Consider the following 24,563-nt stretch of genomic DNA (forward strand, 5'->3'; position numbering starts at 1 on the left):
TCTGCTTCAGACACGCTCAAGTCCAGGACTGCCTGGATGAGGCATCTCCAAAAGCCTCCAGCACTGTCCTTACTTAAAACAGAAGATCCATTGTCACACTGGGATCCTGTAGTATGCAACCTGTCCACCAGAGGGCAGGCGCTCCTTGCTGCGTTTGGGTTTCACAGGGACGTGAGGGTTACACAAAAAAAGATTAAAAAAAAAAAAAAAAGGCATATACTTTACGAACAACACAGAACAGCCCAGAAGAGTGTGTGTGTGTTGGGGGGGGGGGGTACCCTCCCACCCTGAAGTTGTGCTTCTTCCATGCAAGGCATAACAGAGGAGACTGTTCCTTTGGAATCAGGAGGATTAATGGGTTCTGTTTTTGAGAAATAAGACCCCTGTTTGGGGAAAGTAGAGCCCAATGGCATAACCCCGCGGGTTGGAAGAGGTGAGCCAGGCACCAGGAAGCCGGTGCTCTATCCAGAAACAGTCTGAAGTCTGCTGACACTGGTAGCCACAGGGTCAAACTCCAGGCCTGAGACTTGTCCCTCTGATTGGCCCTCTCCCACCATAGACGGTAGAAGGTGCGGTGTCAAAGCGCTCAGCCCCGGAAGGGCAGTGGCCACCTGAGACACTCCAAGATCTAGTCCTTGCCAGAGGGCAGGAGAGAGCCAGGAGGTGGGGGATGAAACTCGGGTAGCCGCCATAACCAGATAACCTAGAGGCCCAAGGAACCAGCTTTCTGGCTTCCCTAGAAAGAGGCCGAAGTGAGGTGAGGGCTGCCTTATTGTCTCAGTGACACGGGACAGCTTGGGGGTATTTACTTTTGTCCGTGAGTCTTTACAAGTACCCACCCTAAGCCTCATTCTGGGTTGGGTCCTGGTAACATAGAGCTGTCCAAAGCCTGGACTCTCTCCTAGAGGAGCACCCACAGATGGTAAGTACCAACCTAGTGATGGGCAAGAAAACAGAAGACCGACCCTCTGTTAGCCAGGGTGCTCAGGGAGGGCTTCCTGAAAGTGATGGTGCTGGCTGGGGTTTTGCGGGATGAATAAGAATTGACTGGGGGGGGGGGCAAACAAGGGGGAAGAACATCCCAGGCAGAGAAAAAAGTAAAAAAGAATGGCATGGAAGATAGGCTAACCTTGAGAGTGTGGGGGGAGGGGGGCCGAGGTTTTATCTACAGACCCCTGGAATGCAGGAGCATTGAGTACTAGTATATAGGGGTGGGAGAAGGACCTGGGGGTCTAGACCCTGGACCATGGGTCCTGTTGGCCAGACTGAAGACTGAGAAGAATGGATTTTATTCGGAGACCAGCAGGAGCCCTGGGAGGGTTCTGAGCAGAAGAGTGGCCTGTCCAGATTGGTGCTACAGACAGACCATGTCTGGCCGTGTTGGAGATGGAGTAGTCAGGGAAGAGTGAGGGACGGCAGAGATGACAAAGGCCAAAGCAGAGGTTGTGCTGGCGGAGAGGAGAGAAAACGGACAAGACTTGCCAGGGGAGGGCAGGCGGAGCAGAGCGGTGACGGGACAGGGAGAGTCCCAGCCCTCTGCATCAAGGGACTAGTGGGTGACCAGGCGGTTTGTCAAGCTAAAGAACCAGAGGACAGGAATGAATTGGAGAGGGACTCCGCCTCTCTTGGATGATCCTGGAGTTGCTGGGGCAGAACTGGCCAGTGAAGACCAGTGCCAGCATCACTGATGAGCTTTCACTACCAGGCTGGCTCTGGGTCTCTGATGCCACTGAGCCATACACGGTGTCGACGGCAGAGGCCATTGGTCCCACTCCCTGGGTCCTCCTCGCTGTGTTCTTGCTGCTCCTCCCATCCCCTCTGTGGGCTGGTTTGTGGGGTCTGAGAGTTCATGTGTATCTGGGGTGGGTCTCTGTCTCCTGGACAGAGTGGGACTGAAGAGCGAGGCCTGAAACATTACTGGTTCACGTCCTGGCCCGACCAGAAAACCCCAGACCGGGCGCCCCCACTCCTGCACCTGGTGCGGGAGGTGGAGGAGGCAGCCCAGCAGGAGGGGCCCCGCTGTGCCCCCATCATCGTCCACTGCAGGTGGGTCTCCGTGGCCGGCCCCCTGGGCAGGGTGGCCTCCCTACTACCGAAGATGCCCTGTCCCTTACCCCGGCATCCTTCCGCTCTCAGCGCAGGGATCGGCAGGACGGGCTGCTTCATTGCCACCAGCATCTGCTGCCAGCAGCTGAGGCATGAGGGAGTGGTGGACATCCTTAAGACCACGTGCCAGCTCCGCCAGGACAGGTCAGCCCAGGCGCAGGGGTGGGGGCCCACGGGGAACCAGAGTACCAGGGGCAGCAGGGGGCAACCGATGCACACACGAGGTCAGGGGCCAGAGGACACGCTGCAGATGGACTGCCTGGTAGGTAGGGAGCAGAGAGGACAGCTGGATCCAGACTGCTGAAGGCTGGGTGGGGAGGGAAAAGGAACACCACTGGTGAGCAGAAGGACAGGGGCGAGAGGTAGAGGAGCATGCCATCCCTGCCCCGCTATCTGTGTGGAGGGGGGAGGGGCAGGAAGGAGCAGAGGGGGTGGCTGGCAGGGATCGGACCTTCCACTCTACACAAAGACAAGGCCCCTTGCGAATGACTGGTAGTCACGGGTTTGGGGGCGCCCTCCCACAGCCCATCCGTCCACAACCCCATGCCCCTGTGTGTCTCTGCCCCCCAGGGGCGGCATGATCCAGACATGCGAGCAATACCAGTTCGTGCACCATGTCATGAGCCTCTACGAGAAGCAGCTGTCCCGCCAGGCCCCAGAGTGATGGCACTCCTGCCCTGAGGTCCTCTGGGCACCACCCAACCTGAGTCTGGGCCCCCACCCTGGCCGCGTGCAGAGCCCTGCCTCGGCCTGGCCTGCCCCCACATCCCTGCCTCTCCTGCTTCCTTCTCTTCAGTCTGCGTCCTCCTTCCCTCCCTTCCTCCTCCATCAGCCTTGGCCTGGTCCCAGCCCCCCCCCCCCAATATAGCACTTCCTACTGTATATACTGGGGAGGGGGGTGGAGAGGGGAAGGGATGTGCCAGGCCAGGCCTGGGGCCCCGGGGCCTGACCCGCGCCATGCAGACCTGGGGCCTCAGTTTTTAACTATGGTTCCATTGCTACTTGATCCAAAACGTTTCTGTGCCGCACTCCCAAGTGTCCTGCCACAGTGTATCTGTCTGTCCATCCGTCTCTGCTGTCTATACCGGCCACTGTGTCTTCAGCCCGGGAAAGGGGTCGTGAGCTTCAGCCCCAAAGCAGCCCAGGCCGAGGCACCTGCCTCGGGCCCCCACCCCCACTTCCCATGCAGCAGATTGCATTTTGCCCCAGTTATGGGGACCGGGGACCGGATGGGGAGCTCCTGAGGAGTTGACTGAAAGATCTCAGCTGGGGGAAAGGTCTCTGGGTTGGGGTGGGGAGGGAGGAATGTCACAGCAAGGGTGACCTCCTGGTGTCAGATGCCCTCAGGAGGCAGTGGCCAGCCTGTGAGGCATGGGGGGTAAGGACGGAGGGGGGCTGTGAACCCAGAGGACCTGGACCCCAGTGGGTATGGGAGAAAGGGGAGCTCTGAGGGCGGGGTGGGGTTTGGGCCCCAGATCTGTGTGAAACATTTCTCTGTGTCCCTGTGGGAAAGCCTTCCCAGCAGTTCCGCTGCGTGTTGCTCTGCGTGTGTTCCTGTGTCCATGCGTGTGTTGAGAGCCCAGCAGCAGGGCGTGCATGACTCTTGGCAACATGTGTTATCTTGGAGCCACGTGTTTTTATTGCTGACTTTAAATATTTATTCCACGGCAGACAGAGACATTTGGTGTCTTTTTATAATTTGCTCGTGGTCATTGAATAGAGCAATAAACGGAGCATTTTGAGCAAAACTAGCCCCCTGGGTCTGTGTGATTGCCTCTCCCCTCCCTGCCTCCCCGTAATCTGGTCTTTGTGCACCCTCTACACACACACACTCTCTCTCTCTCAAGCTCCCTGGTGCCCCTGGTTTGGAAGGAAGAATGGAAGTATAGACCAAATCCATTTGATTTTGGCAGGATTCTCCTACACCTTCCCCCCGCCCCCCCCCCCACCAACCCATCCGGGAGCCCTGGACCATGGGGAGCCTCAAGGACAGGTGTGGGAGGCTTCCAGAGAAGGCAAAGTGTTTGGCAGAGACTTCTGCTAGAGCAGAGACTTTCAGGTCACAGGCCCCTCCCTTTTGGCCCACCCACTTATCCCGTGAGCCTGACAGGTCCCAACAGCAGCTGCATCCTGGAAATTTCCCTTGTAAGGCCTGGGCTGAGAGTAGCCTCTCCCAAGGGGCCCAGACACTCTGCCCCAGGGCCCAGGTCCTGAGCCATCCCTGACACTCCTGCTCTATTCTTACCCCTGCCCTCGGGGAGGCAGCAAAAGTAGCTCTGATGGCGTAGCTGGGGGGGTGGGGGTGTCACTCCAGGGCACGGGAGGGTTCACGGCAGGGCTGCTGACCAACCAGTGGGTCTTTAGGAGGTATCAGAATTTTGTGTTTTTGATAGAGGGTCCAAGCACCCAGCTCTACTACAGACAATGAGGAAACAACAGGGAAAGGCTTGAACAGCTGGGATGCTGGTCCCAGAGCAGGGGGCATGCCCTCCAGCCATGGAGGGTGAGCCTCCGACGGTCCACCCAGATGAGGATTGAGCTGTAGGAGTGGGAGAGGGGGAGGGGAGCTAACCGGGCTATCCCCACCCCCCCCCACCCCCCCCCCCCCCCGCCAGTGGCCCTGGGAGGGACTCAAGCTGCGCAGGCATTAGTCACAGAGTACAAGAACAGTCACCCCAGGACTTCTGCAAAATAGCCAACTTCCTTGACCCCAGCCCCACTGGCCTGTGGGCACATGTATATGTGTGTATATGTGTGTGTGCATGCGCACGCACACACACACATACACTCTACCCTGAGTCCCTCGGCTCGGAGAGGACCCACTCACCAGCAGTGAGAACCAAAACCTCAGCCAAAAGGGAACAGGAAAAATAACCTGAACCACCACCCTTGGACTCCCGCCCACACCCCTGGACCCCAGCATTCCCTCCCGCCTTGGCACCACCCTCCCTTCCCCCACTCCCCTCCCCCCAAAGCAGCATGCCAGTCTAGCCGGGACAGCTGTGGAGCCTCAGTAAGGGATCGCCCCCAAGGGGCCGGACATATAAGGAACCCGTGACTCCTGGTGGGGCAAAAGGAGGAGGAGACCAGCCCACCAATAGCCCAGGCACGGCTTCACCCCCAAAGACGTGGACACAGCGTTCAAGGGTTAGGAGGAACTGGTCACACAAAGGTAAAACTCCCCTCTTTCCTCAAGAAGGGTCAGAGCCTGCTACCTTCGGAGCCCAGAGCAGGACGGCCAGAGTAACCTAACACGCGAGTCCCAGGTAGAAACTACACCAGGTGAGTTGTCGCACAAAGGAAACGTGATTTCCAGCAAATAAGATCACGAGGAATAACTTCCAGAGCCGTGACTCCCTGACCAAGGGCGAGTGGGTTTCTTTTATAGAGGTTAGGATGAATATTTAAATAGAGGAGCCTTGTCATCACACGTAGACGTGGGCATAAGGTCATGCATGCGCCTCAAGGAAACACGCTCAAACGTACATTGTATGTCATGTAAATGAGGCTGAGGCTCCCCCTTGAGGAGATTTTAGTATTCAAGGTAAATGGCAACTGGCGGTCCCTCCATGGTCCCTCTGCGCAGGGGTGGGTTGGGGGTTAAGCTCACACTGGTCTGGGCCGCCTGCTCCAGTCGAGCTCCTGTCCCACAATGGTTACTGCTTGAGGGGTGGCTTTGATTTCCTTCACGGGATGTTAGGCCCCTCAGGTCTTTTGCTTGAGCTAAGAGATAAGCAGCTTAAGGAAAAATGTGGGACAGAGTTTCGGTGGGCACAAGCAGGTGAGGAGTAAAGGTCAGTTCTTGGGGTCTACCTGGTGACAGTTTCAGAGCTCAGATGCGGAAGTAAGCCAGGCAGAGATCTGCCATGGCGGGGAGATGGGAGTTTAGCCTCCAACTGGCTCAGAACCAGGCTCTTGGGTCCCTTGCAAGGGCACTGGACTGGGAGTCAAGAGGCCAGGCTTCTGGCCTGAATGACCTTGAACAGGTGATTTCTCTCAGATATCTGTTTCCTCATATGGAAAAACAGCCATGCTGACCCATCCGTTGAAATACTGTGTAGCTGTTAGCAAGAACGAGGAAAGTCTTTATGAACTGGCAAGGAGAGATCTCCAAGATGTAGTACGTGAAAAAGGGAGGGCTGAAGAGTGTATATAGTAGGGCTCCCTGAAGTGCAAAAAGGGGCTGAAGGAATTCCAGGAGCTGAGAGACCACAGGGGTTACATGTTGGGGGAGGGTTGGGAGTTGGGGGCTCAGGAGTGGGAGGGAGCCTCTTCGAAGAGACGCTTCTATTGTTTTATTAACTATGAAATTGAATGACTTTTTAAGTAGTGTGAGAAACGAAAACTCAACCTGTCTTTACCCAGTCACAAATGAAAGCAGAGCTGTAGACACATGCTGTCATCTGTCTTAGCATTCCACGAATGCCAGGGGGCCCCAGGGCTCAGGAGGAAAATCCCGGCTTCCTTCTAAGGCCCACTGAAGTATGGCTTAGTCAGGAAGTTCCTTCTTAGGTCTGAGTTCATTCCCTCCTGCTGACATGCCTAGTACCACCTCCCTCGTTCCATGTAGCTATCAGTATGTACCCTCAGCTCCCCCTGGGCCTCACTTGGTTCCCTGGGTAAATCTAAGCCCTACATTCTCTCCCCCTGAGATCTGGAATGGTTTGGGATTACTTGGTGGGGATGACAGGCCCAGAGGTCCTTGAAACCATCCTGGGAAGATGAGATATGAAGGGAAGAAAAGCAAGGCCAGAGAGAAGAGGCTTCCTGCCCTACTTCCCCTCACCGTCCCCTGTGCACAGCCATCTCCCCTTTGTCCAACTGCCCTGTCCCTTTACACACACACACACACACACATACACACACACACACACACACACACACAGAGAATAACCTATTTGGATCTCTTTCCTATTCCCTTCCTTGCCCTTCATGGCCTCATCCTCTCCCTGGTCCTCCCAGGTGAGTGCCCACGCCTGCTGTCACCATGACGACCATTCACCACCAGCAGATGCTGCAGGAGCACATGTCCATGGAGTTCTCCAGCTCCACCACCCACATGCAGGCCTTCTCCCAGACAACCAAGATCGTAGGAGGCAAGTACAGTGGGTGGGACGGGGGATCGGGAAAGGGCAGCCTTTCTCCCTCCACATCCACCCCCTGGGTGGCCGCAGGCTTTGTGAATGCGGGGCCATCAAGTGTCTGAGATACAGAGAGCAGCCCTCTCCTAACCTGCATTTTGATAAAGCTTCAGCCAGTGGGATGGTTACCCACAGATCAGATCTTCCGGAAAACAGCTTAGGAAAAGTCAATCATGTGAATGTGTATGAGTGACTGATAAACTTAATTGCTTGAGGAGATCAGGGCCATGGTCAGATAGATGTGTCTCGGATGGCAGAATTACAGACACAAAGGAAGTTAGGGAAGTAACTACCTTCCTAGATCTGAGTACTGCTGACCATTCAGAACCAGGAGGCTTATAGCCACCAGTAGAGAGAAGATGAACACATAAACAAGTGACCTAAGCTTCCAGGCTCTCAACCCTTGGGGACAAGGCTTGGGGGGAGGGTGGATCCAAGGGAAAGCTGAGAAATGGTCTCAGAGTAGAACAGATTGTTTTAGTCATGTCTCTAGTGGAAAGGGATTAAAAGATGGCCAGGAGCCAAGATATCCAGTTATCTCCTCCCAGTCACTGCCCCTCCCTCAAAGTTCTGGAGGGGCACAGGCCCTCCAACTCCTCTGTGCACAGAGGCAAGGGCCAGATGAACTCTCCATAGCAACCCCTCCTGGTCAGTGAGGCAAGGCAAGTGCAACCAGTGACTCGAAGCCCTGGTTGCCCATTAGAATTATCTTAGTGTAGCAGGCAGAGAGGAAGGGAAAGGAAAAAAGAGCAATACGTAAGTCTGACCCAACCACTAAATCAGGTGTGCTTTTGTTTGTTTGTTTTTCAAGCTCTTCAAAGATCCTAGCATGCAGTCAGAGTTTAAAACCACTGGCCAGTAGGGTTCAGGCAGGGAATATAAATACAGAAAAAAGACTGAGGTGAACCATAGAGACCATGCCCCACCTAAAGGGGCCTATTCATCACCCACTGACCGTTGCCATATGGGTGTATGAGCTCAGTGTTGAGAATCCAGAAATCTGAATTTTTATGTGAAATCTCTCAATTTTTAGATCTAGGGCTCCTTTTTGTTTAGCCATGGAAGAGGTCAAGTACACACATCTGCAGGTCAGGGGCAGCCCACACACTGCTTGTCTGAGACCTCTGATTGCTATCTGAAAGCAGAGCTTCCTAAGACATTTTTTCATATCTAAGTCCTTCAGATTAGCGGGAATAATGAAGGCACATACTTCACTGAGGTATTTGAGAATTAGATAAAATAATCTCTGAGATGTGCTTAGCACTGTTCCTGACCCAAGGAAAGTGCTCCGCGAATCCGAGCAATTCGTTTTAACTGTCAGCTCACCAGCCAACAAGATTTTCTGTAGTTTATGCTGAAAATACAACTTTTTATTTTCCAAATATAAAATGACCCTACCACATTGAATACACTCTCTCAGATAAGGAGATTCACACATATAGCCCCTCTGGAGGGGGACTGTTTCCTGTCCCTCACTCAAAAGTAACTACTACTCCCATAGCAATGAGTGCTGAACCACAGAAGGGCAGGCAGAAGGCTATAGCAGAGCCCAACTAAGCTACCAGGCCTCCCAAGCAGAAAGCCCTGGCCCTTCTTAAGGCTGCTGGGGGACCAGAACTTCCAGGAGAGAAGCTCAAGAGTTCAAGAAAACCCGCGGGGGCGCCTGGGAGGCTCAGTGGATTAAAGCCTCTGCCTTGGGCTCAGGTCATGATCCCAGGGTCCTGGGATTGAGCCCCACATTGGGCTCTCTGCTCCACAGGGAGCCTGCTTCCTCCTCTCTCTCTGTCTGCCTCTCTGCCTACTTGTGATCTCTGTCTGTCAAAGAAATAAATAAAACCTTAAAAAAAAAAAAAAAGAAAAGAAACCCCCCCAAAATAAGTCTCCTTTAACTAAAGAAAGAGAAAAATTAGGACCCAATAATGTAGTCCAATGAAGGACAGAGGAGTTGGCTCCCCCCAGTGTTTGAAATTTGCCATAACACAACAACCCATGGACTCTAAGCCCTCTTTTCCGGGCCAAAGTCCCAGCACTGGCCTAAAATGCTCCATTGTCCGGTCAAGAAAAGACCAACCCTCCAATTCCGGGCTGAGCTCCGCCTGGAGCCCATTCTGACCTCTCGCCTGCCATCACAGAGGAAGTCGTGACAAGGAAGTCCTCCAGCACTGTAGAGTTCTTCAGCTTGGTCACTCGGAGTTCTAACATCCCTCCGGGGGAGAGCGTCCCAGAGTTCGTGGAGAAACCTCACCCCGTCACCGCGCCCGAGGGTGTGTAGCTCCCCATGTCTTTCCTGCCCCTACCTGTTTCCCGTTCTTCTCCCAGTGCCCCAACCAACACCACCACCCCCAGACCCCCCCCCCCCCCACCTTCCACAAACACCGGCTGCAACAGGCTGAGGGTCCCTCCCTGCCCAGGGCGGCCGCGTGATCCCTGGGAGGAGGCAGGGTGCAGGCAGAAGGTCAGGCCTGGAGGCTAGGAGGTGAACTTGAGTCCCGCGCCCACTGCAGGGGATAAAGCCGTGTTCCGAGCCCGGGTGCAGGGGAACCCCAAACCCAACATCTCCTGGAAGAGAGAGAGCGGCATCCCCATCAAGGAGTCGGCCAAGATGTTCTACGACAGCATTAACAAGGAGCATGTGCTGAAGGTGCGGGGACCCAAGCCAGAGACCCAGTTATGGATGAGGCCATAGGCAGGGACCCGAGGTCATGCGGCAGCCCCTGTTGTGGACAAGGGAGCCACAACAGTGACCCAAGAACTGGGCCATAGGAGAAGACGCTGTCATTGCCCTAGAGGGGAGGCAGGATAAAAGAAGTCAAATGAGGAGCTGGGGCGTTGCTAGAGTGAGCAGGGAACCAAAATCAGACGAGGTGAAGCAGAGCTGGGGTAAAGTCAAGGAGGGGCAGGCCCCACTGGAAGAGACCCGTTCCAGAAGGAGAGCAAGCCTAGAGGGAAGCTGGGCAAAAACTGTGGGCGTGGCTAGAAGGGGCGGGGCCGCGGTGGGTGGAGCCAAGGGACAGAGGGAGGAAAAGAGCAGAGCCTGGGGGTGAGGGTCAGGGTTCCTGGGCTCTTCAGGGGAGCCTTCCAGAAGGCTCGCACTAAGGGCTGATCATCTTTAGATCTAACTAGCTTCTGCAACCTTTAGCTCCAAACCCTTGAAGAAAAGGAAAGATGGGCCATACGGAGACTTGTCCCAGTTGATCCTGCCAGGACTTACCATTGTGAAGGGCAGAGTCTCCCCTCTCCCCCACAGACAGAACTCTGTTCTTTCTCCTTACTGGCCCTCCTCTCCCTGAGGGTCTCCCTGGAGGCCCCCCTTCCCTCACTAATGGCCTGACTCTAACACAGCTGGAGCCACTGACCTCTGATGACTCTGACAACTACAAGTGCATTGCAAGCAATGACCATGCAGATGCCATCTACACTGTATCCTTGCTGGTGACAGAAGGTGAGCCAGCTCCCTCCTCTGGCCTTTCCTCTTAGGGACCAGACTCCCCCTGTCTGACCCTGTCCATCTCTCTGTCCTCAGGTCAAGAGATAATGGATTTCAAGAAGATGTTGAAGAAGAGGTGAGAATGGGAGGCCCCTCTACCTGGGGAGCTGTCCCTCCACCCTCAAGGCTAGAGCTTCTTGAAGGCCTTTCAGTAGGACCCTGAGTTAATGGCCCAAGCTCCAAGAACCGTGAAGTAGGGAGGGGATCTCAAGGTTAGGAGAGGCTCCCTCTGTCTTCAGAGGGAGGTGCTGAGTCCAAACTTGGAACCCACCTCCTCGCAGGGCACCCCCTGCTCCCAAAAAGAAGCAGAAGAAGGGAATAGGTGAGAAAGAGATGTTGGAGATTTTGTCCAAGGTGCCCAAGAAGGACTTTGAGAAGGTCTGCATGGAGTATGGCTTCACTGACTTCCGGGGGCTGCTCAAGAAGCTCAAAGAGATGAAGAAAGTGGAGGTGGAGGTCAGTGCCCATAGTGGGGCTGGGGTCTGGGAATGCTAGTGCCTGTGTGTCTCCCAGTGGCAAGGCTTCTCCACCCTGCACACAATGCTTAAAGAGCAGAAAAGGAACTCGCCTTCCTTTTAGTACTTCTCTCTCCACTAGCCCCTAATGGGATTGCATGGACTTTGGAGTCAGACACTCCTGGGTTCAGATCCCAGTTCTACTGCCTTATTAACTATGTGAACTTGGGCATCTCTCTGAACCTCAGTTTCTCATTTGCAAAGTGAAATTTCTCCTTTCCTCTTTCACTTGTTTTTGACTTGTCATCATTCATTCACTCAACCAGCTTGCACTTATTAAGCGTCTACAATGGAATTAGGGGACTTAATGGGCCCTGTACATAGTGACTGTTCCGCAAATGGTGGTTTATTTCTCATTGTCCATCATATCTGTCTCCCCCTAAGTCTTGCAGGCTTTCAGTGGCATAAAGTGGGGGCAGCACAGCTATCCAATCAGCCTAGTCATTTCTCCCCAGACCTTTAGGGGGCTCCTCCAGAACTGGGTTAACAGGCTGCTCAGGCTCCAGATGTCCCTGACGCCCGCCATTTTATTGTCACAATCTCACAGACCATCCGGATTCTGAAGCCCCTAGAAGACATAGAAACCAAGATCGACACAACTGTGGTCTTTGACTGCATCATGGAGCTGAAGGACCCCAATGTCAAGATGACATGGATGAAGGTGGGGATATGTATGCCCCTAGGCAGGGCCTGCCCCGGCAATATCCTTTCATCTCTGCACTTCCTCCCTTCACAGACCTCCCTCTTTACCCATCAACCAGGTCCTCTCTTCCATCCCAGCAAGAGGACACCTCCTGGTATGACTGAAACTGGCTGGGAGCTGGGCTCTATTCTTAGCTGTTCTGTCACTTTGCCTTTTGATTTGAGACAGTTACCTTCCTTTCTCTATGCCTCAGTCTACCTATCTGAAAAGGCTGGGTTAGGTAATCCTGAAGGTCACATTAAGAGTTCAGGTGTCGTGGGAAGCAGGGATCCTGGATCCCACTGAGCCAGATTATGAGGCTAAAGAGCTCTCAGGGGTCTCTGATGTGTCTGAGGATGGTAGAGAGGAAGGTATGGCACCCTCCAGCTCCAGCTGGCCTTGGGGAATTGAATCTCTGGAAGTCTCCTCCTAAAGTCCTTCATCAGCTTTTCTACCCATTTCGTGAGGCAGGGAAATGAACCACTGAGGATCCAGTACTCCCTAGGCAAGTATGATGTGAAGCAGATGGGCACCAAGTACATGCTGGTTATTGCCAACGTGAACATGAACGACGCAGGCACCTACAGCCTGTCCGTGGGTGACAAGCGGATGAGAGCAGAGCTCACAGTTCTGGGTATGGATGTGGGCATCAAGGGGAACAAAGAGGACACAGTCAGGGTTGAGGGAGGAATAGCCATGGGGGCCCATGGGGATATAGGAGAGAGGCTTGTGGGGCTATGTAGTTGAGGACTGCATGGGGATGGACATTAATGGAGGAGGGAAACATGGGAGAAGACTATGAGGTAGTGAATACCATGGGGCGGGGTGGCATCGTGGTTAAGCGCACAGTCTCTGATGTAGACTGGTGGGGTTCAAGTCCCAGCTTCTGTCACTATGAGCTTGTGATTTGGGACAAGTTATTTAACTTCTATTAGCCTCAATTTCCCTATCTATAAAGTGGGGGAATAATAGTAAAATCTACCTATATGGGAATTGGATCCATTCATATGTGCAAATTGGCTAGAAGAGTGCCTGGCACATACTGGAACTACGTAAGTGCTTCATAAAATTGCTGTGTTAATATTACTGGGGAGGAGACCAGATGAACATCATGGGAGGGAGTCATAAGCAGAATGCAAGGCAGGATGCTTTCCCCCATTGTGGGCTACAGGAGGCCAGTGACCCCTGAAGCTCCATGCCCCCTTCATCACCCCACTCCTCAGGAGAGACCAGGGCTTCAGCCCAGTGACTGTCCCTCTTGCTCTCCCATAGATGAGCCCCTGAAGTTCTTGGGAGAGATGAAGCCAGTGAAGGTGACAGAGCGGCAGACGGCTGTATTTGAGATCCGCCTCTCCAAGAAAGTACCTAACTTTGTTTGGAAGTTCAATGGGAAGGAGCTGAAGAGGGATGAAAAGTATGAAATCACAGTGTCTGAGGATGGTCTGACCCACACGCTTAAGATTAAGGATGCCAGACTCTGTGATGCCGGCGAGTTCTCTGCTGAGGCGGGGGACCTGGTACAGAAGGCCCAGCTCAGTATTGACCGTGAGTGGTTGGGCCAGAGCTTGCAGGGTGGGCCTCATGCCACAGCCACCTCCTTGCGGGCAGTCATCCATCCATCCATCCATCCATCCATCCATCCATCCATCCATCTGCCCATCTCTCCTTGCAAAGCCCCGTGATGGCTACTAGAAAGACAGAGGGTTCTCTTCACTAACTTCTACTGTAGTAGGGAGGTAGGTGTGAAATGGAATTAGTACGTGAGTTCTCAGGCAAGGAGTCAAGACACGCTGTGGTTTTATCAGCTGAGAGAGCATGGGTCCAGAAATGATTAGCCCTTCTGGCTCTAATCTCATATATTCTAGCACATCTCTCTTAACCGCTTGCATTCTTACATGAGAGCAAGTTTGGAGAGTTACACATGGTGGTGGGTACACCCAGAAGCATGCCACACATGTGAACGGCACTTGACACCGTGGAATCATTGTGGCTGTGATGGAGGGAGGCACAGAGGTTGTGGGAACCCAAAGAAGGGACACCATGAGGTGAGGTCAGAAAGGATGTGATGAGGTGATGGCCAAGCTGCTTCTTACCAAGAAGAACAAAAAGGAGTTCAGCTTTCAGCAAATGGGGAAGAGGAAGTTCTCAGCAGAGAGAAGAGCATGTGTCAAGGCTCGGATACCAGAAAGACAAAGCAATTATGGCCAGAGTTCCAAAAGGGCATTAGAGATACTGCCTGCCATGCTGTGATGAGGTGAAAGTTGTTATCCCATTTTACAGACGAGGAGACTGAGGCTCAGGAAGTGAATGCATTGCATAGGGTCAGCAAGCGAGGACGGGCCAGAGCTGGAACTCTCCCTGCCAGTTACCTCTGTGGGTCACAGGTTGCACACATTCCACATCACAAGTCCCTGTGTTTCTGGAACCAAAAAGAGGAGCAAGGCAGCAGGTAGCTGCGGAGAAGGAATGTCAGAGATTGGGTGCACATCTGGGCCTATCTATCCACAGGCATCCCCATCAAGTTTGTGAGAACCCTAAAGAACGTACGTGTGAAAGAGAGGGGCCGAGCATGCCTCGAGTGTGAGCTGACGTCCAAGGACGTGACGCTGCACTGGAAGAAGGACGGGCAGCTGCTGGAACGCAGCACCAAGTTCAGCATGAGCCATGAGGGCAAGCGAGCAGAGCTGGTCATTGAGGATGCACAGCTCAGTGACAGTGGCGAGTACACCGTGGTGGCCATGCAAGATGGAGACCCCACGGAATACTACAGTACTGCCATGGTCACCGTGGAGGGTACACACCCACCCTGTCAGTCCCCACTGGCCCATCCCCCCCAACCCTGACAGCTCCCTACCATGGACACTGATCCGCCCCCTACTGAGGCTAGCCTTTCTCAGGCCATGATCAGTTTCCACTTCCCCACTCTGACCACCCCCATCTCCCAAATTCTGACCATCTCCCACCTCGCAGGCCCTGAACATCTCTACCTCCTAGGCCCCGATCATACCCCATCTCTTGAACTCTATCTGAAATCCCTTGACTTTATCCCTTGACCCTGCCCAGCCCGCTACTCACTAATCCTGACCATTCCCCCCTGACCACCCTCAACTCCTAAACATAGTCTAACCTATCTACCATAACCGCAACTAACCATCCCATCTCCTCTAACCACCCACAGCCTCGCCATCTAGTCCCCTTCTTCAGCTGAGCATCCCAAGTCCCCACCGACCATCTCCCCCCCCCACCCCCCCACCACCCCGTGATAAGCCCTCCTTGGCCATTTCCCAATGCAACTGATTTTTGCCCAACCTCCCACGTACTTGCTCCAGTCCCCCCAGTCATCCATTGACCTTTTCCAAACCTCCTGCTAATCATAAATTATTTTGATAGAGGTGGCGCCCCAGCCCCTTCCTTTGGCCATGGCCACCAGCCATTTTCCTCCGAGTCCCTTCCGCCCCCAGCACCCTAGACCCTAGACCAGCCCTGCTCCCTTTCTCCCCAGAGCGTCTGGCCACGGTGAAGAGCGGGCTGTCCGACGTGCACGCTGCCACTGGGAGCCCGGCTGAGCTGTGCGTCGTGCTCAACGACGAGAAGGTGGAGGGTGTGTGGCTGAAGGACGGCAAGGAGGTCTGAGGCGAGGGCTAGAAAAGGGGACCAAGGAGGATAGGGGTCGACAGGGCATACATTCGCACTCACACTCGCCCCTCGCCCCCGCCCCCACCCCGCTCCGCTGCCCAGATCACGGACTTGCCGGGCGTGCAGATTGTGAAGCAGGGTGCAGTGCACAAGCTCATCTTCCCCAATATGGGCCCGGAGCACGAGGGCAAGTACACATTCCGGGCCAAGGGCGCAGAGAGTGAAGCCTCGGTGTTCATTGCAGGTAAGGCCACCGCCCCCTAGAAGCAAAACTCAACCACGCCTGGCCCGCCCACGTGCTCAGAGCTCTTCCCAGACCTGGACAGGGTCCTCCTCCACCCCTCGCTGCCCCGCCCCCATTCCTGCTGGGCGAGCCTCCTCTGACGCGCCCCACAGATCCACCTACCATCGACCCGTCGGTGCTGGAGGCGCTAGCAGCGCACCCCGTGACTGTGAAGGTGGGTCACACGGCGAACATCAAGGTGCCCTTCCGGGCGAAGCCGCTGCCCAAAGTGACGTGGTACAAGGACGGCGTGGAGGTGACGGAGGAGGAGCGTGTGTCCATGGAGCGCGGGGAAGACCAGGCGATGCTCACCATTTCAACGTGCGTGCGTGAGGACAGTGGCCTCATTCTGCTCAAGCTCAAGAATGACCACGGCACAGCCACAGCCACTCTGCACCTCAGCGTGCTGGGTGAGGGCAGGACCCTGGCTGGGCGGGGCTGAGGGCACCAGTTGCTTGGTGCTGGGGATGTGGATAGAGATGGAGCTGGGAATTGAGAAAGGGAATGGGGTGCTAGCTTTGCAGCCAGAAGTCCGCAGGTTCTGACTTCCTAATTATGTGATCTTGGGCGAGTCACAGAAGGTGAGAACTTTCTGAAGCCTCAGTTTCTTACCTGCAACAGGATGACTTGGTTTTTTGTTAGTTGGGTCATTTTCTGTATCCATTTCAGTTGAGTTTAAGGCACATAGGAGAGTGCAGGACACATCATAGACAGAGGTTGGATTTAGGGATAGAAGTGAGATTGGTGGGGGAGTTCTGGGGGTAGAAGTGAAATGGAGTGAGGGGAGCTGAGATAAGATTGAGAATAAAATGAGGTTGGAAAAATGAAAGGGATTTGGACTGGGTCTAAACATAAGGCTAAGGAAAGGAATGAGGAGCTGGCCTTAGTGAGCTCAGAGTGAACCTGTAATGCGCGCACACACACACACACACACACACATGCACGCACACCCCATGCCATCAAGCTGTGGAGTGAGAAAGTTTGGGTTTCAATTCAATTCAGCAGCATGACTGAGCTCTTCTGTGTTCTCAGTGCTGAGGATACAGCAATGGAAGTGTCCCAGCAGTTTCTCAACCAGCAGGCATGTAATTATAACATAAGATAAACTATTAATACCAGAAAGCATTGGAGTTCTAGAAGCTGAGAGGAGGGGGAGATCTTGTCTGGAAGGAGACAAGGGGGGAATAAGCTGAGGCAGGGGCCCCTCAGGTCCCCAGTCCCCCCACTGCTAGTCAAGTGAGAGTCTCAGGGGGCCAAGGATCCAACTCTTTGGGCAAGTGTTACAAGGAGGGACAGTGAACACAGAGAAGGGTGACACATCTAGAAAGCTCCAAATCTAATTATCCCCAGTCTGGCTGGACCTCTGGCGAGTGGGATAAAGCCTTTCGGATCCTTCGCTCCCATTCTGATGCTGTCTCCTGTCTTCAGACCGTCCCAAGCCTCCCCAGGGCCGGGTGGAGTTCCTGGAACTCTCGGGGAACTGCGTGCACATGAAGTGGAAGGCCCCGAAGGACAATGGCGGGCGGCCTGTGACACAGTTCATAGTGGAACGGCGGATGGTCGGCAAGAAGTCCTGGATTAAGATAGGCGAGGTGGACAGCAAAGTCACGAACTTCTCCACCAACAAAGTAGAAGAGGGGAAAGCCTACCAGTTTCGTATCCTGGCGGTTAATTCAGAAGGAGTGAGCGACCCCCTGGAAACAGATGAAGTGTTTGCAGGAAATCCCATTGGTCAGTGACATAGCCCCCTGCTGAGTGGGCAACTCAGAGGTCAGGAGGGGGGTCTTCAGACAGTGAGGAATGCTAGTCTGGGGGGGAATTCTGGGTCACCAGAATTCTGGGTCACCTCTGTAGCTATCCTATGAGACAGATGGAATCCAGAGCAGAACATCATTCTGGGCAGCAATTCTCGACTTTTCCCACTCAGATCTCATGTACAACACACTCCCATGTGTATATCCAGAACTGCATTTGATTCCAGGGAAATGACTCCACTTGTTTCTCTATTCCAGAAACCATCCCAAATCCAAGTGGAACTGATATTACCTTAGAGATAACCTTGATTCTATTCTAACTTTTTCCCAAAGAAAACCTTTGACAACATTAGCATTTTAATTATGTTAATTAACTGCTTACTACACTCCTCCCAGTTGGTCTCCAAGTCTGCCTGTCTCCATGTGTCAAGAACATTGAGAACTGTGGCACTGAGAATGACACAGGTTGCAAGATTCGAGTTGGTGATTCTCAGTCTTGGCCACACAGTAGAATCATCTGAGGTCTTGAAGAACATGCCCGTGATTGGCCTCCACCCAAGGCCAATTAAACTAAACTATCTGGAGGTAAAACCCAGACATTGTTTTTTGGTGATGGTATTTTTTTTTAACTCCCCACTTGATCTTAGTGCGCAACCACAGTTAGGAATCATCGGTTGTTTTTTTTTTAAGCAGGAGCCAGAGATCAGCATAGGGTGGACAACCATCTACACGCTCCCCATCCAAACCTCTGACCTTTGTCTCCCCCAGAGCCCCCGGGTCTTGCCTCCCAGCCTCAAGTGACTGATGTGACCAAAGACACCATGACCATCACATGGAATGCCCCTACCCAGGATGGGGGAGCCCCAGTGCTCGGCTACATTGTGGAACGGAGGAAGAAAGGCAGTAACCTATGGGTGCCAGTCAACAAGGACCCCATCCAAGGTGAGGTCCTAGGGAGAAGCACCCAGGAGGATCAAGGGAGGCTTTGCTGGGTGGACCTATGTACCCCTGCCTGCCCTGCACATATTCCATTCCCCAACTCCTTTGGGAGTTTTAATAGCATCCCATAACTCCCTCTTCCATGTCCTCTCACTCTGTGGTCTCCCATCTCTGGCCCCCCGGCCTCATGACTCCTCAAATTCCCATTTCAGACACCAAGTGCACTGTGGATGGTCTCCTGGAGGACACAGAATATGAATTCCGAGTTATAGCTGTGAATAAGGCAGGCCCCGGACAGCCCAGTATGGCATCCAACTCAGTGGTAGCCAAGGACCCTGTCAGTGAGTAGGGGGCTGTGAAGCCCCATCACGTAGCAGAATTAGCCCATTCAGGGTAGACAGTGGATTTCTCCTCTGGGAGAATCTAACAGGATGACCCCTTCACATAATCTCCACTTCCCGGGAGCTTCCAGCCTCAGAGAGGGACAGCATTCACACCCAAAAGAAAGCCAGCAAATCAAGATTGAGAGTCAGGGTCAGCGAGGAGACAGGGTGAGGGAAAAAAATTATCAAACTCTGAGTATTTCTGGTTAGGTAAGGTGGTGGACGCATGTTTGAGGATGGGGTGGGGCTCTAGGGTAGATGGTTGGGAGGGAGGTGAGTTTAGGAGGCGGGATGGGGGTACTGCACACAAATGGATGTGGTGGAGATGGTTGGGCTAAAGGCTGATGGAGTTTAGACTGTAGGGGGATGATTGAGGGTGTAGGGTATGTTGAATTTGGAGGGTACTGACTTCAAGGCTGAAAGGGTGGGTCCAGTGAAAGAATTGAATTTGGAGGTTGTTGAGCGTGCAGGGCTGGTGTGGAAAGTGTTACCTGGGAGCTGGAGGCAGAGGTGGTGGATGTTAGGTTTCAGGGGTACTGAGTGCGGGAACTGGGTATGAGGTTGAATGCAGAGGAGTCGGAAGGCTGACTGGATGTCTGTGCCCCCCACCCCAGAACCCCCAGGCCTGGTGCAGGGTCTGCACGTGTCTGATTCCTCCAACTCCAGCATCTCCCTGGCCTGGCGGGAGCCTGCAGAGGGAGACCCACCCTCCGGTTACATCCTTGAGATGCGGGCAGAGGACACGAAGGAGTGGTCCAAGTGCACAAAGATCCCCATCTCAGGCACCTGCTACACCGTGGGAGGCCTCACCGAGAGGCAGAAATATTTCTTCCGAATCCGGGCTGTGAACGAGGCTGGGGTTGGGGAGCCCGTGGAGCTGGATGAGGGGGTCCGTGCCATGCCACCCCCAGGTGAGGATGCAGAGGGAGCAGGGGCTTAGGCCCCAACATCCTGGCCCCATACTTTCCTCTCTGGGACTTCAGCCCACAGGGGAAAACTGGGAGATGCTATGATTAAGAAGTCATCCGTACTTGTGCCTGGACGGGGCTAGGGGTGACCTGTCCCACCCCCCCAAAAAAATCCCTACTCACTGTATGCCAAGTAGTATCTACTATGTGCCAAGGGAGGTGTTAGAAATACAGAAACAAGACACAGGACCTGCCCTAGAATCTTACATACTATTGGGGGAAGACAAAGGAGGAACAACTAAATGCTTCACAGTGTTGGGACTGCTGGCTGTCCGTATGACCTGTCATGGGAACATGGAGGAGAGACTGAGAAAGGCTCTAGAGAGGATTTAAAGCTGAGTCCATGGCCCCACCTCTGTCTCCTCCATCTCACTCAGCTGCCCCCAAGTTTGACCTCAGTGCCCGGCTGAAGAGTCACATGGTGGTTCGTGCTGGGACAGCCCTCTGCATCCATGCTGCCTTCTCTGTGAGTCATTCCAGACCCTGGCCCCCCAATGCCCCCCGCTTAGCCAAGATGGCTGCCTTAGCTATCATAATCTCTGTGTCTGCCCCTTGCCAGACCCTGGCACTAGAGCCTGGCAGGAGACCCCTGGCTAGTGGAGTGGGAGAGGGCCCGCCCCCAAGTATCACCTGGGTGACCCCAGCGCCATCTCCTGTCACCACGCAGGGCTCACCACCACCCAACGTGATCTGGCAGAAAGATGGCATCCCCACCAAGGGCCGGGAAACCATCACCAAGGGCAAAAACCACTCCCAGTTCCTGATCAACAGCACCAAGCGCTCCGACTCAGGCGTGTACCGCATCTTGCTCCAGAATGAGTTCGGAGAGGCGTACTATGACATCCATGTGCGTGTGGCAGGTGCGACTGTGGGCAGAGGCCTCGGGGAGGCACCTTTGCATACACTCTGAAACAGAGCTCCCCACTGCTGCCTGAGTTCCTGCCAAAGTAAAGTCGGGCTGAAGGTAGTAAAGGTTTCTCTCATGCCACACTTCAGGACTGACTGACCTTTGCCTTCATGGGGAGGTTAGTTTCCACCTTGTCTCAATGTCCTGGAGCCCTTGAGGCATTGAACCAGGACCAAACCCTTGTTTCAGTTTCTGCACTCATAGCTGATGAGCTTTGGGGACGTATGCAGAGTATGGTTGGCAGAGAGAGAGAGAGAGAACAGAAAATGAGTGGGAGGCAGGAGGGGCAGATGGAGAAGAGTCCATTAAAATTTGGAGTGACCTCATAGTGAGGGCTAGAAGCTTTATAATCAAGCCTTAAACCCCCAAGGGATGAAGGGATAAACTTTTATTGAATAGTTACTATGTGCCAGGCACTTTACTCAACGTTTCTGGGGGAGTTACTGTTAGCCCTATTTTGCAAATGAAGAAGTGGGTCCCAGAGTTTACAGGGCTGGTACACGGGAGAGGCCACATGAGGGCTGCTACACCTCAGAAATAGTTCTTTCTGACTCCAAAACACTCCAAGAAGACACATTCCCCATTCCATCTTCCATAGGGCTTGGCAGGTGGCTGGGGTGGGGCACAACTCTTCAGGCCCCCGAGGGTGGCTGACGGACCTTGTGGCTGTTCCAGATTTTCCGCGGCCACCCACAAACCTACAGCTGTTTGAGGAGGTCCCCAACACAGTGACTCTGACCTGGAACCATAGCCCTGACGTGCAGGAGGACAGCGAGGCCCACTACGTCATCCTGAAGCGGGATGCCAGCACTGCCACCTGGTTCACAGCAGCCGACCACGTTTTCAGCAACAAGTACACGGTGACAGGGTTACTCCCCGGCAGGAAGTACTACTTCCGAGTGCTGGCCCGGAACGAGATCGGTGACAGTGACCCGCTCGACTCCAAGGACACCTGGCTCGTCAACAAGGACAAGAGTGAGTGTTGGGGGACTCAGGGGTCGGGGTTATATCCCCGATGGCAGGGATGGCATAAGCATTCCTGGGGGTACCCAAGATTTGAGGTGAAATCTAAGAATCGCTGAGGTGGAACGCCTAATGTCAGGGAAGCTGGGAGGGGAAGTAGCCATCCTGAAGCCTGACGAGGACACTTTCTGGATACTCTGAGGGGTGGGACTACCGCGAGGGTGGGGAGGTGCCCTTGGGGGCGGGGGGTGACAGGGGAGGGCAATCGGCGTGGAGCTGAGAGGGACCTTCAGAGCCAAGGGGTCCACAAGTGAGGACTGGGGAGGGTCTCTGAGGATGATGTCCAGGAAGGAAAGGGGTTAAGGGTGGGGATATGGTCGGGTAAGCTTGAAATGAGGAGCTAAATGGAGGTGAGGGGAGATCGTAGAGGCTGAGAGGACGCCGGGGGAAAGCCTGGATGGGCAGTTAACAGCCAGATAGTAGCTCCGTTTGGAAGCTGGCAGCTGGCAGCTGGCAGCTGGCAAGAAGTTAGGACTCCCCGGTCTGGAAAGGCGTAAAAACCCAAATGCGGGCACCTGGCTTTGATCGTGGAACCCTGGAGTGACAAGGGGTGGGAGGGTGGCGGAAGGGGAACCTCGGGCACACCAGTGTCAGATCGGGACCCCAGAGTTGGCAGAGCATGGGAATGTAGCCCAGGCCATCGGGGCTTGGGGAGCTGGGTCTCTGGGCCACCTTGGGAGCTCTCAGGGGCGGGCGGCAGCTTGACTGCCGGGCCCACTCACTGTGCACCGTGTCCTGCCCGCACAGTTGAGGACCTGAGTGCCAAGCTGAAGCCATACGAGCAGAAGGACTGGCGCCACGCGCCGCGCTTCCTGATCCCGCTCAAGCCGCACACGGTGCTGCGCGGCCAGGACTGCACTATGACCTGCGCCTTCCTTGGGAACCCGCGCCCCACGGTGACTCTCTACAAGGGCGACGTCAACATCACGGCCAACTCCAAGTTCTGGTACAACTCCACCAGCGGGGTCTGCACGATCGTCATCCCCACCTGCACGCTCAAGGACAGCGGCGACTACAGCGTGCTGGTGGAGAACGAGCTGGGCAAGGACCGCAGCAGCTGCGCACTCACTGTCTATGGTGAGGGCACCTGGCAGGGCCGGCCCGGTGGGGGGCGGGGAGGCGTCCCTGCAGCCCACCAGCTCCAGAGGTGCAAGATGGCCCTCTCCTGCCCTTTTTTATTTCCTCTGCCATCAGGTGGTGTAAACATTCCCCAGTGGCGGTGCATGGTTCCTTTCTCCCATCCTCTCCATGTCATTTGTCATGTGCCTGGCCCTTGCAGACTTGGGAGTTTGCAATCCCTCAACAAACTGTAGTTTGCCACCCTTGGTGAGCCTAGACTTGCCTTTGAAAAAGATACTGGTGATTAGGCCTAAACCAGACTCACCAGTTACGGTCTCTGTGACAGGTTTCTGGAAGGAAATTTTATGTTCACAAATTTTGATAAGTCATTCGTATACACAACCAAGACTGAAAACTGCTGGTCTAGGGTCAGGAGAGACGGGAAGTACAAATGGGGGAAGGACTGAAGGGGACCTAGTGGAGACCCTTCCTCTGCACCGGTGTGCCACACCTCTGCTCATGTGTGCACGTGTCAGGGAACTATCTTATTTTCTTCCTACACACTCCGCTGTCTTCACAACTACGCAGCGAGTAGCAGGAATTCTCCAACAGCAAAGCTGCCCTGCGCTGCTCCCTTCTTGCTTTCACTCCCTAACTTTTCCATGACCCTCTTGAGTAAACCTCAGCCCGCAAGGTCCTCCACCCTGTCCCCTGCCTCTCACATCTACTTCTCCAGCCTCATCCTCTGCCACTCCCTGAACTCTCCGTGACAGTCCACTGGTGTCCTGTTGTTGGTGCCTTTCTTTGGGGAAAGTACCACACCCTGGTGCTCTGTCCCTCAAGGACTCAGCTAGATGTTAGCCACTGAGATAAGGCCTCCAGAGGGTGGCTCAACTGTATGACAGAACTAGGCCAGGGAAGGCACCGTGGGAGACATCCAGCTTTCATTCCACAGCTAGAGAAATCCCTGACAACTTAATTCTGGTTGTAAGCACGTGGGCCCAGAGCCCGGGCTCCACCGCTGTCCGGCTGTGCGACCTTGGCAAACCACGCTGAGCCTGTTTTCTCATCCATTCCTTACGGCCCTTTGGAGGCTTACATGAGATAGTGCACAGAAGTGCCTGGCACAACGCTTGGCAAATATTAAGGGCTGAGTAACTGGTAGCTCTTGGCCCCACACACTCAGCTGACCTTGGGAGACTGGGGCCTTAACTGCAAGGCCATGGGTTTGGAGTTTGCCTTCCTCCCAGCAACATGAACACTGACAAATCCTTGTTTTGCTCTTTCAGACAAAGATGACAAGTCCATCCTAGCATCAGTCACTGAAAGTCTGCAGAAGAAGTCGAAGTACCTTATGTGAGCTCCAGCCCAGCCCAGGCATCAGGAGGATGTTGGAATGTGTGGTTTGGGGGCCCATCCTGTGTGTGGCCCCAGGGAGGGCAATCCTGTTGGCTCTCTGGTGCTTGTCAATGTTGAAAGTCAGTGAAGGCATGGGACAATAAATTGACTAAGCTCACCTGCCTGTTCCTGAGGGCATGTGCAGCATGGGACCAAGGGCATGGACTTGGGCATGGATGGGGACACATGGCTCCAAGAGCTTAGTTCAAACCCACTCACAGTGGGAGTGACCAGCTCCTTCTTGACTGGGCCTCCCCATGCCCCCCTGCTCCTCTGCAGCCA

At 54.3% G+C, this 24,563-nt stretch overlaps 2 protein-coding genes across 3 annotated transcripts in view; both read left to right on the forward strand.

The window, feature by feature from the left end:
- PTPN5 (protein tyrosine phosphatase non-receptor type 5) overlaps positions 1–3,857 on the forward strand; it is a 54,828-nt gene extending 50,971 nt beyond the window's left edge. For both annotated transcript variants that reach the window (XM_046017416.1, XM_046017415.1), the window contains exons 13-15: positions 1,886–2,046; positions 2,137–2,250; positions 2,677–3,857. In XM_046017416.1, the coding sequence (XP_045873372.1) occupies positions 1,886–2,046; positions 2,137–2,250; positions 2,677–2,770 (369 nt within the window). In that variant the 3' untranslated portion in view covers positions 2,771–3,857. The remainder of the gene's footprint in view (positions 1–1,885; positions 2,047–2,136; positions 2,251–2,676) is intronic.
- On the forward strand, positions 99–24,516 carry IGSF22 (immunoglobulin superfamily member 22). The gene is made up of 23 exons (XM_046017417.1): positions 99–922; positions 7,069–7,202; positions 9,380–9,511; positions 9,752–9,888; positions 10,590–10,689; positions 10,771–10,810; positions 11,016–11,190; positions 11,797–11,910; positions 12,403–12,565; positions 13,204–13,476; positions 14,440–14,724; positions 15,434–15,558; positions 15,670–15,811; positions 15,964–16,260; positions 17,279–17,581; positions 18,373–18,546; positions 18,756–18,884; positions 19,541–19,837; positions 20,272–20,360; positions 20,562–20,754; positions 21,477–21,776; positions 22,572–22,901; positions 24,173–24,516. The coding sequence occupies exons 2-23, from the start codon at positions 7,094–7,096 to the stop codon at positions 24,241–24,243; spliced, it is 3,978 nt and encodes a 1,325-aa protein (XP_045873373.1). The 5' UTR covers positions 99–922; positions 7,069–7,093; the 3' UTR covers positions 24,244–24,516.
- The last annotated feature ends 47 nt before the right edge of the window (positions 24,517–24,563 follow it).

Source organism: Meles meles, chromosome 8 (assembly GCF_922984935.1).
Source record: "Meles meles chromosome 8, mMelMel3.1 paternal haplotype, whole genome shotgun sequence".
Lineage (NCBI taxonomy): Eukaryota > Metazoa > Chordata > Mammalia > Carnivora > Mustelidae > Meles > Meles meles.